Source organism: Aphis gossypii, chromosome X (assembly GCF_020184175.1).
Source record: "Aphis gossypii isolate Hap1 chromosome X, ASM2018417v2, whole genome shotgun sequence".
Lineage (NCBI taxonomy): Eukaryota > Metazoa > Arthropoda > Insecta > Hemiptera > Aphididae > Aphis > Aphis gossypii.
The window spans coordinates 63255589-63268348 of record NC_065533.1 but is presented as its reverse complement, the minus strand read 5'-3'; the positions used below and the strand labels follow the sequence as shown (position 1 = coordinate 63268348).

General features: G+C 27.2%; 1 protein-coding gene and 1 pseudogene across 1 annotated transcript; both read right to left on the bottom strand.

Annotated features, from left to right (window-relative positions):
• Positions 1-1901: 1901 nt before the first annotated feature.
• On the bottom strand, positions 1902-4982 carry LOC114124756 (probable methylthioribulose-1-phosphate dehydratase). Its single transcript, XM_027988118.2, has 7 exons — positions 4795-4982; positions 4205-4285; positions 3078-3202; positions 2711-2871; positions 2537-2643; positions 2269-2471; positions 1902-2197 (listed from the first exon to the last, which is right to left on the bottom strand). The coding sequence occupies exons 1-7, from the start codon at positions 4798-4800 to the stop codon at positions 2134-2136; spliced, it is 747 nt and encodes a 248-aa protein (XP_027843919.2). The 5' UTR covers positions 4801-4982; the 3' UTR covers positions 1902-2133.
• A 5794-nt stretch (positions 4983-10776) lies between these two features.
• Positions 10777-11354, bottom strand: LOC114124763 (uncharacterized; annotated as a pseudogene).
• Between the last annotated feature and the right edge of the window lie 1406 nt (positions 11355-12760).

The following is a 12760-nucleotide window of genomic DNA, read 5'->3' as shown; positions in this document are numbered from 1 at the left end:
ACAAAAACATGCCAATTTTGTCCCAATAATCCGGCTTACTGAATGGTTTTAAAGCAAAATACATTAATTAAAAGTTGTAGAGGAGAGTTATATACCTACTTATATCGGGTGACGTACAGGGCTCGATTTTTGATATTTTAATTTTTCATATCAATTATTTACAAGTAAAAAGTGAAAAAAATAGAAAACACAAAACAATTTTATCGATTTTAAGAATGGAATATCAAAAATCGAGTCATATACATCACCCGATATAACTCTCCTCAACAACTTTTAATTAAGATTGTTTGCTCTAAAACCATTCTGTAAGCTGTATTATTGGAACAAAATTGGCATGTGTTACATTAAAAAAAAATTGTTTTTACGGCCGATATGTGCTGCTCTCGTTACTAGCGACAGAGTTTGTCCCTTCCTAGCATCGATATCCATTATCCACGCGCGTCGGCAAGCGACAGAAAGATCAAAGAACATAACTTACTGGTCGGAATGTCGGATGGTCTGTTATCAGCGGTCTGCGGTCAGCGCTGCGCACGTCAGTGGCCAGTGCATTATTTTTTTTATATATAATGTACCTATATTATAATATTGTATACTAGTAAATTATTCCTATTATGTTCATAAATCATAATATTATTATTTACGTGAAATGAAACCAAATAACATTATGCTTGATTTATTACGCTGCCCGTGAGTCGCAACCGTCCATGCATTACCGTTTATGTGTTAGCCTCGGCTATGATTGTTGCACCAAAGCAGCTCTAACATTATGAGCACTTCATGTGCTACAGTCACTTACTGCTTTTCGGCTAAGGAGGGCAGTAATTGTCCTATCTATGTCTTTATGATTCAGGATTAATACTAACAATATATTTTAGTGATGTATAAAAATATAACCCCTCCCTCCTAGGGTAATTCCTAGAAACGCTATTGACCGAGTGAATCTCCTCTTTGCAGTAAAATTTTTATAAATTATGTTGTTCTAATGCTAAGTATTACATTTTCATTTTCTTTTAGTGTAAAGGGGTGAGTTAATTTTATACTTGAAATTAACTTTGTTTATTAATGATTAATCAATATTTTAATTTAACCATGAACATATTAAATAATACAATTATTTTAATTTTTAAAGACAATAATACAAATACAATAATATATTTCCTCATCTCTAACATAATCTTACAGGAGGTAGGTTAATCAATTCTCAACAAATTTAACGTAGATGTATATGTTTTGTTTTGTTATTTTGATTTAAAACAATTCAATACATAACATGTTTTTACCAAATCGCTAAATTATTATATTATTTATACTAAATAATTCTTTAATCAAACACTCATCATTTCGACTGAACATTATGTAATAAAAATATTTTCAAAAACGTTAAAATAGATTTTGAAATAGTGAGTGTTGTTTGATAAAAGTATCACCCTGTAAATATATACATATTTATTGGATCTATTTGTAACGCATGATGTTAGTTAGCGATTAACAAAAGAAATAGTTTATAAATATATATATATATATATAAATGATTAGGATGGTAATTATTTTTTATCATGGGTGTTATTTGAAATCTTCCAGTAACAATGCAATGTTATTTGTTTTGTATCCAAGTGCAAAGACGAAGATTTAATCTGAAGTTTGGAGTTATATAATTATGAAATTTATTTATATTTTATTATAGGGCCTATAATATTGAAGTTTTAGGTGGGACTGTATTAAATATTTCAATTAATAAATCTATTTCAAAATTTGTATGTGCACTATTACTGATTTAAAATTCAAAGAATTTAATGTTGATTGTTATATAGAAATAGAATAAAATAATATAATAATTGGATGCTTATATGCTTGAATAGACTATTTACAAGCTAGACTTTCATGTTCTAAATAACTAAAAATAATTAATAATATTAATATATTTAAAAATTATATGATACATAATAATTCACTTTGTATTTATTATTAATAAATAACAAATTAATACTAAGAAGAACTTTATATATTATGAAATAATACGCAAGACAAATAGATTTAGTTAAGAAATAATGAAATAAAAAAGTTTATTTTTAATAGCCTCTGGATACTTCCCAATTGCTTTCCAGTAAGGTTGTCTACAAGTATGGATATAATTTAATTAAACTTGTTTATTCTCTTGGAAATTTCATCTTGAAACAAATTTTCATAACATTCTAATCTAAAAATCCATTAAAAAAAAAAAAAAAATTATTTTCTTTATATCAGATGACATTAAAATTTTATACTGACTGTTTTTTAGCCAACTTCCAATCACAGCCCCACACATAGATTCCATGGTTGCGGACCAAAACTGCAGAAGTACTGGGATAATTTTTCAGAGCCATTTTAAAAGTACCAACTAAATCTTTCTCATACTTTGCATTTTCAATTATTGGTATGATAATCTCTTCATTTTTTTTATAGAATTGTCTTGTTTGTTCATTAAAAATTCCCTACAAAACATTTACAACAATTAATCAATTTATTAAAATATTATATTATAATAATTTTTTCTTACTTTAATCGTTTTTGAATAAGTAATCTTAACTTCATTTCCAGGATTTACCATACACAATTCAACTGCTCCCACTGAAAGTACATGTATCACTGCTTCTGCATTACGCTCTAAATTTGTTTACAAAAATTACTTGTAAGAAAACATAATTAATTTTAATTATTTTGTTTAACGTACCATTAAAAGCACTTATAAATATTGTAGTGCTTTGGCTTTTTATTAATTTTTTTTCAGGAGACGGAACTATAAATTCTTCTCCTTCTAAATTCAAGATAAAGATATCGTCAGGTTTAAGTCTTTCCATTTGAACACCAGATGGTGTAACAAAAATGTAGTCACTAATAAATCAAAAGAAATTATTATATTTTTTAAATTAATTATACTTTATTATAAACATTTAAAAATTATATGTAATTATAGCATGTGATAAAGAAATATTAAGTATATTTTAAATTGATTTTTAAATTATGTTACTCGTGATATTTTTATTATTTTTTTTTATAAAATTAATATGTTAAATGTATTTATTGTTACTTGTATTTACTTGTATTTAATGCTTAATCCACCTCTTCCGCCACATAACCATCCATTTTCTGATCCATTAGCATAATATAATTTTTGACATAATTCAGGAATTAAATTACGAGGGTGATTTTTTGAACTATTATCCTGAAATATAAATTATAATTAAATTATAGATAAAAATGTGTACATTCAATTCTAATAGGAGAGATAAAATTTAGTAGCTACAAAAAAATAGTAATATATTTAATAGAATGAACGATGAATTCTATTGAGATTTATATGTTCAAATTTTATAAAAACAAAGTTATTGACTTTGCCCCATAATAACTAAACACATTTCAGTAGTTTTTGACATTTATTATAAAAGCATTCTTTTTTTAATAATTTTATTTGAAAAACTGTTGGGACTAAAGAATCAATTGGTTTATCATCTTCAAAATCATTAAGAATAAAATAATCTATGATGCATTGATATTGGCACCCATAAGTAAAATTTTAGGGTAGGGAGGGGGTCAAAATAAAAAATTCTCAAATGTATAATAGTAAAGATTTAATGTTATTTTCATATATAAATGTAAATATGCCATATTTTTTTAATTACAAGTTCATAATATATTTTGCCAAGGAGGGGGCAAGTGCTCCATCTTGCTCCCTCACAATGGGAGCCCATGCATATTAATATACAATTTGATTATAGTTTACGTATTTTGTTATCTCAAACTAAACATAAATCATTACAATAGAATACGAATAATTCAATATCTCAACAGTTCCCCTTGAGATTTCACATAACGAGTAATTGTATTACAATAAAAAAGTAATACAATTGTTAAAATTATCTCATCACCAAAAGAATAATTAATTTTTAACATTCAATTTATTATTATAGATTATGTTTTAAAATACAATAGATAAATTTTGTGAAAACTTTTACCAATAAATATACTAATCATAGTTTCAATAGTTTCAAATGTGTGAGATAAAGATTGACTGATTTATTAACAATTCAAAATTAAATTTGTGAATTTTTGCTCTTATTATGATGTAAAATAAGTGTTTTTAGCATTAGCAAATTATTTTTAGTTTATTTATTTATATATTTAAAATTCAATGTGAAGGTTGTTAAATCATAAATCATTTACTTACCATTAGCTGTCTACATTGCAGTATGTTGGCCATGACACGCTGAGTCCGAGTAGAAGGAGTAGAAGAAGTAAGCTTAACAACCTACATAAAATCCAAACAAAAATAAATAATATATATATTGGATTTATCATCTCATATTATCTGAATATCATTAACATAAATTAGGTAAGTTCTAAATTATAAATATATTGTAAATTATTTACAAGCTGTCAGTTTTAAATATTGAAACTAAGTACAATGAATAACATGAATTTAATAAAGATAATAGACATTCGAGATACTTTTTCTAAACATAGTTTAATTTTACAAATAAAATAAAAAATATATCAAATGAGTTTACAATAATTAAATCCTGATATCACGATCATTTAATATTTTATACTTTATAAATAATATTGTTTAAGCTGACCAAAGGGTTGAGAATAATAAATATATTTTACTTGTCCTGTTGAGTAATACAGAAGATTTGTGGATCATGGTTTATCGAAATATTCATTTTTAAGGTTTAATAAAACCCGGACTTTCACGTTTTGAGAATTTTAAAAGTCTACTTCTTATGATTAAGATGGATAAATAAATAAAACACTCACCACCATTTTGCCTGTTGGAGAATTGGAAATTCGAAAATTCAGAATAGCAAAACAAACTAAATCTATAACCACAATGGCACAATGTAGTAAAGACTGTGGAGAACTGAAAAGGCGATAAACTGATAACTGATATCACTCGTCTAGGTCGGGAGCACGGAGCACGAAGCACGGACTAAGATATAATGGACTGGTAATTGGTATTGTTATGGTGAGGGTGGTAGGGAGTAGGACTCGCAAATGTCTGGCGTTATCACAGTGGTGTGGGAACTATTACCAGCGCGAATAGTGGTTTAATTTTAAACTATTGACAATATACTTTTTAGTTCGTTGTCAGTAGTTTAAAATGAAACCACCACCGTGCACGCTAGTAACAGACAACAGTTAGGTCCTATACCACTGTGATAACGCCAGGCATTTGAGATCCACAGTTATTGTTTGGATACCAGTCCATTATAATATTATCATCTTAGTCCGTGGTTGGGAGAAAAAAAACTGGCTTATTTTTCGACGGCATTCTTGTAGTTTAAATAATATCCACCGGAAGCACCACAAGCTTCGAAGACCAGTTGTTAATTGTTATTCAATAATACCATTATAGCCACTGCCCACTATGGAATTATGCATTATATCATTTATACTGTAATGAATAAATAAATAGATAAATATTGTATTTGAGATGAAAAATTCCTGTATGTGCCTATGCATGTTTGTTGGTATTTTAATGAAATATTTTTAATCAACTGCCTAAAAGTTGACGGATAAAAATTATAGCAATATTTCATTTAACATTATACAAATCATTACAAAGTTAATATTTTCTATATTTTGTAAGAAACTCAAAACTATTTATATATACTTACTTTATTATATTTACTTCTTCATAAATATTTAAATATAGGTATCTAAAATACTATTGTACTATTGTACTTTCTAATGTACCTAGGTATAATATAAAAAATAATAAACATTCAAATTAGTACCTAGTTATTATATAATATTAATTACGTAAGTACTTGTTATAACTTTGACTGTTTTAATAATTTTTTGTCTAGTTGAATTTACTTCATTGCACGCAAAGTTATAACTATATCCTAATCAGTTGATGAAAACATGAAACTTAAACTTAAATATGTTAAAAGAATATTATAATAAAGAAAGATTAGTATAATACTATACATTTTTACAAAAGCTTGAAATTGAATTAACATATATTACATAATAGTTATTTATTATTAATAGAAACTATAATTAATAAATTTCATTTTAAATTATAATATTTAAAATATTAATATCAGAACATTAGTTAAAATGATTGTACATACAAATAATTTATTATAGTATAAATTATTAGTATCATAAAAATATAAATTAATATATAATTGTGGAAATATTTAGTTATTACTTATTAGTTATATAGTTGTATAGTGTTATCTACTTCAAATTTAAAAATAACCATACATTTTTTTTTAGTCTATTGTGGTCTTATATTTTTGGAGCTCGAAACAATGTTATATAAGATCCTTCACTAGTATATTAAGGGGCAGTGTGGTGCAGTGGTCACACAAGTTGGCCACGACTCGCGTAGTCACCAGTTCGAACCCGGCTCAGTGCAAAAACTATTCTGCAGAATTTTTTGTAGTTTCTCTCCCCCCAGCTGTCGTTCTGGTTGCCTACTCTGCTCCCCACCGGACTCGCTCACGTGAAGCCACACACGTGAATATTCCCTTCCTGCTACACACTGCACTCTACCCCTCCCAAGCGGTAAGACTTCGATAAAGACCCAGACGATCGTTTCGATAATAATAAAAAAAAAACTAGCATATCCTGTTTTACAGCCCGGCACAAAACTTTTATTTGGCATTTTTAATTAATTAATTTACCTATTAAACTTAAGAAAAAAATTGTCAAGAGTCAATTGAGTTGGACTCAATAGTAAATAACAAACTTTTAAATAGACAGTCATAGTTCTTACAATAATTCTAATAAATTTGGAACAATATTAGGAAGAGTGATTATTATTGTAAATACTGTTTGTTATGATTGGAGTTTGGAAGTCTAACTCTATAAATTTATTTAATTGAATCTGTGCCTATACAGTATACATATACAACATTTTTATTTATTTCAACTTGCTAGTATGATATAATCGTATTTCATATGAATTATGAAATTTGAACAATAATACTACATTATGAAGTCTACGCAATGCACCGAAATAGCAAATAATTAATTTAACCGGCCTTCGAATAATATGACGGTGCCTGGCGATATTCATCTCAACTAAAATACGAGTACCTAGTGCCGTCAAAAATCGTGCCACTTTTTTCGTAGTGTTATTACTTTAAATCATATGCAATATTTATAATATAAATTCTTAGTAAATTAAATTTTAAATAAATGTATTCTATTTCAATAATTTATGTACTTTGTGAGAATTTATTTTATTAAGAAATTATTAATTAAGACTTTTTTATAAAACAAATTTACATTTGTCATGGACATTTGTTAAATAGCCCAGTTACGAATAAACATGTTTATTTGTCGACATAAATTCTAGAAAAGTAAATAAATTATTGAGATAGAATAAATTTATTTAAAATTTAATTTACTTAGCATTCATATCAGATCTTTATAATGCTGAAGATGACCAGTTTTTTTTGACTTAGAAACTTTTTACACGGAGTATCCTAATTATTTATAGCTTAAAGCGCCTGTTTGGTATACAATAAGAATAATATTATCATTAGCTATTGTTCAAAATAAATTCCAAAATTTTTTATAATTTCCGAAATCGATTGAATAAATTAATGAATAAATATTCTATGTTCAAATAATCGTTTCACGCGATTAATTAATTTACAATATAATCTACAATAATAATTAATACAATGATTATTGATTAGATACTTTTTTACACGAAGTTCGACGAAGTGTTTTTGTTGTGATATCGGTAGTTTTTTATAATATATTTATATGTACCAGCATAACATGTAATATAATTTGCAGGTTTTTATTTATTTATTATATTATTGTATTATTATTATGTTTGTTTAATTAATGTTAAAATCAATTTTTTTTTTTTAATTATATTCAATTTTTTTCATTATTATAATATATTAAGCATCTTAACCCCCTCCCTTGCCCCGTAGTCATTGTTCAAAATAAATAATTATTAATTGGCGACGATCCACATGGCCCCCTACAACAACGGAATACAACAATAATTACACGTGGTTATTATGATTACAACAATTTCACGGCGCGACGACGAATACACGCCGAATGTCGCGTATGGGCATAGAGAGGATAATACGGTCACTGGCGCTACTGCGTGAAACGTTATAACTAAAAACGGCCGAGTACAATATTTTTTTGCCTCAAAAATATTCGACTTTTTGCTAATATACTCGGCATTATTCAACCATTTTTTTCAAAAATTACAAAGGTGTAATCTAAATATCATTCCCGATCTATTGATACCACAAACAAACCAATCTGTTCATTCATTAGGTCTGTATCCCTGGCTAAAGAAAGCGGGCAAATTTACGTATAATCAATGGGCAAATTGGCTTGTATAATGTACTACGGTATTGACCGCTTCCCGTTTTTTTCTTACTTAGTTTCGCGCCACTACCGTCGCGCTGGATGTGTGATTATGTATAATATAGATAATAATATAATCTCCAACAAAAACCAAACGGTGAAAAAAGGCCAAGTTCTAAACTCCTCCCTGTTAAAAATGTTGGCCTATCAAAGAAGTGAAATCTACATTGTGACCTAGTTTGCTATTTTTTAATTTATAACCTCACTAAAATAAAGAGCAACACTCCTCTTTTATTTGTATTGCTTAACACTAGGCCAGTTTCTGAATGAAGCATAAACTAGACTTGGCCACAATGTAGATACCACTTCTATGATTCGCTGTTTTTTTTTTAGAAGAATTCTAAACCTTTTATTTTTTTCTGAGTTCTCTTCTCCCCATCACCCACGTAAGTCATAAGTGAGTATATTCGATAATGATGTTTTATACTTTATTCATAAACTGGCCAAGTGTTAAACAATACAAATAAAAGAGGAGCGTTGCTCTTTAATGTAGGAGTGCAGTGAGGTTATGAATTAAAAAATAGAAAACTTGTCCACAATGTAGATTTCACTACTTTGATAGGCCAACATTTTTAACAGGGAGCAGTTTAGAACTTGGCCTTTTTTCTCCGTTTGGTTTTTGTTGGAGATATCATTTATTTTTGCGGGCTTCAGCATTGTAAACGAAGTGTTTTTTTTTATTGCGATTACGATACGGTCGTGGCTATTTCGGTAACTCCTTCTTTGTATTATATAAAAAAAAATGATAATGCAGTGATAATAATTCCATTCAATTCATAAATGTATACAATTTTTCATCAATTTTTTTTATGACGTTATCACGTACGATATTCGCCCACGAATATTATTAACATATTCTGTACTTGATTAATTATATTATATTTTGTATTTGAATAAATTAAATTTAACATTATAATGTTATATATATATATATATAAATCAGCTACAAACAATTTCTTATTAAATACCATATTGATATTGTAACACTATTTGAAAGAAAACGTTTGTGCTTGCTGCGCGCCACTTCACACGTTAAGAAAAACACTCTCTAAAGCAGAATTAATTTTGAATAAATTTCAATTTTTAGATTTTTTCCTTTAGTTACACTGTAAAACCTACCTTTGTGCTAAGTTTCACGTTTCTATCTATACGAGAAGTGTCTTATAATTTTGATGATGAGTAAGCGAGTGAGTGAGTGAGTCAGTAACAATATTCCAAATTTTGACATCCTCCCATTTTGGAATTACACAATATTAAGGGTTAATATTCTTACAGCGTTTTAAGTTGCTAAAGATTAATCTGTGTTTTAAATTTCAAAAATGTATCTTAAGATGAAACAAAGATATATGGGTTAGAAAAATTGGGCGAATTGGTTCGTGTAAAGATACACTATCATTGCTGGAACTTAGCCTGGCGCACTACCGTGCGCTCAGATTTTACCATTTTATTTTTCAACGTAAATTAGAGTACTCTTATCTGAACGCGTATATACTCGTATTGAAGCTTATTCACAATATTTTATTGAAAAACTATATTTTAAATGCAATTACGTCTCCCGGTCTCTTCCCCCTACAAGTTATGGATTAAAGCAAATGCTTAATTAATCATTAACAAGAACCTCAAATGTATGTGAATGTGTTTTATAGATTTTAATAAATTTTCTTAAAAAACTTACCTTGAATTATTATGCGAGTTTAGTATTTGGTAAATAAAGAACAAATCAATGTACATTGTAAAAAACTCAACTGCGAATGCACCTAAAACTCCATGAAATATTATAAAATTAAGATAAATAAGAAATTAAAATCTACTCACGTGAGCACTGACTAAATAAGAATTTGTCAAAAAAATCTCTTCATCATTAAATTATGTTCATTATATTTTTTCAGATGTTTAAATATTTGTACTTTTTATGTAGGTATTGTAACGTGCTACGTACAAGCAACAGAAATATGTAGTATCGAGTGGGATCTAGGACAATTCGCCGTGGCTATTTCGACGTGGCCGTTTCGCCGTGGCCATTTCGCCGTGAGGACATTTAGCCGGGGCCATTTCGACGTGGTCTTTAAATATTTTTGTCATTATAATAATAATAAATTGTTAAAAAATAATAATACATTAATAATATATATTTTGTCATATTCAAAATTAAAAAAAAATTAATAACAATGTTAAAAGTTTTTAAGAATAATACATTTTTTATACTTTATTTCGTCATAATAATATTAAGGTAAATTGCTAAAAAATAATAATACATTTATAATATATATTTCGTCATATTCAAAATTAAAAAAAAAATTAATAACAATGGTTAAAGTTTTTAAGAATAATACATTTTTATAATTTATTTCGTCATAATAATATTAAGGTAAACAGTAATCATGGTAGTGAGATATTATATGCTATGCTTTTTAAATATGAAATGTAGTCTCTACTATCATATTGTTGTACTATTTTCAAAATACGTTTATCTAGATCGGCAAATTTTTTAAATTTTTTATGTGGACTTTTTCCTGCAGTTAACTGAGAATAAAAATAATCATGGCCAGATTGAACTTTTTTTAAACAATTGATAAAAGCCCAGATTGACGGATGGCATACTCCCATTTCAACATTAAGTCGCCTATTCGCAGCTTCTGCGTGGTTATTAGTCCTATCTTGGGAATTTAAAACTCTATTATAAAGGTTCCAAATATCAGGTGGAAAACGTGCATGGAGTCTACTTTTACCATTTCTATTTACCCTTCCAATATATAGTTGTCTTCGAACCATTCTAATAAAGTATGAAACTCTTCACTAAGGTATTCGGCCAACGCGTCAACAGCAGCATCAAGATTTTCTAATTTAACGAACGCTAATGCAACAATCATTTTTACAGAAACTGCAAAGTCGGAAATATTATTATACTGAGAAATAAGATGTAATTCACCGAGTTGTTTTCTAATATTTTTCGTCAAATGAAATAAACACCCAAATATTTGAACGTTAGGAAATGCTATTTTAATTGATTTTATTGCAGCTTGTTCAAAATCACATGAAACAGATTTAATTTTCAAAATATTTTAACTTTTTTTGAGCTATTTATAGACGACTGAAATTTTCAATTTTTCTGAAAATTTGTTTTTGAATTGTCGATAAAATTTTTTGGCCGAGTCAAAATACTTGAAAATTTAATACAAAGTTCCTCATAAGTTTTTCTTATAGTGATTAAAAAATTATAAGAATACATAGGCACAATTTTTGTTTTATTAGCATTTGAAGTTCAAATATTGACAAAAATTCATCAAAACCATGAATATTTGTAAATTATTTTGTAGGTATAATTTATGAAAAATTTTACATAAGTAGCTAAGAGTTGAAATACAGAATTCGAGATTTTCCATAAGTTAAGCTTATACTAATTTTAAAAGAACTTAAATGCTGGTGTATTCAGGTTATTAAAACATAAACCATCTTTTTTACCAACTACTGGAAATTATATCCTAGGCTGACAAATCATATTCGTTCAGAATCGTTTTTCGTATACAATGATACCTATCATTGGATTCAAATTTAACACTCCTACAATATAATATATAATAGTGATCCGCACGACACCTAATGTACAGTAGAGTGGTACCCACTTTCTCGCTTTTTTTATTATTGATCTAAATAACTGTTTCTTCGGCAAAATTGATGACTTTTGTACTTAAATTTAATTTTAGAATAAGTAATAAAAAGTTAAAGTCTCAATACAATCCCTAATACTCTTATTATTATTTGTTATAGCCTATAGATTTTTGATCTTATCTTAACTAATTGACTTATAGGTACCTATAGAGTATAGATTAGCTGAAGAAATGATGGATCAAATATATATCAGTGATGTAGCTTATAATCTCATCAGAGTAATCTATTATTGTTTACCATATTATTGCACTATTATCATTTCCTTAATTTATTTTATTTGGGTGGGAGTGGTATGGTTGAAAATAAAGAGGCCGAAAGTCTAGTGTTTAAAAAAAAAAATGATTGAAATGTTATGTAATCGAAATATATTGTAGTAGATAATATACATTTTGAGCTAAAAATAATAAAATAATAAATATTTTAATAAACCATACAAATAAAAAATGATGTTTTTCAAAAAATTAACCAAGTTATTATTAAGTAAAAAATAAATGTAGTAAAATATAAAAATAATTAGTATAAGTATAACTGTATAAGTAATTAAAATTTAAAATTTTTAGTTGTTTTTTTTAAGTACTCTTATAAATCATAACCTGAATCAGCTAAGAGTCTTTATTCATTATTGCACTTCTTTTAAGCGTATATTGTAGGATTGTACTTCTGGCCACATCTATAAAAATATTAGATAAAGTAA

Coding starts and splice junctions, on each gene's coding strand:
- LOC114124756 (XM_027988118.2), bottom strand. Junction 3,203..4,204: donor TGCAATGTAGACAGCTAATG/GTAAGTAAATGA, acceptor TTTATATTTCAG/GATAATAGTTCAAAAAATCA. Junction 2,872..3,077: donor GGATTAAGCATTAAATACAA/GTAAATACAAGT, acceptor TTGATTTATTAG/TGACTACATTTTTGTTACAC.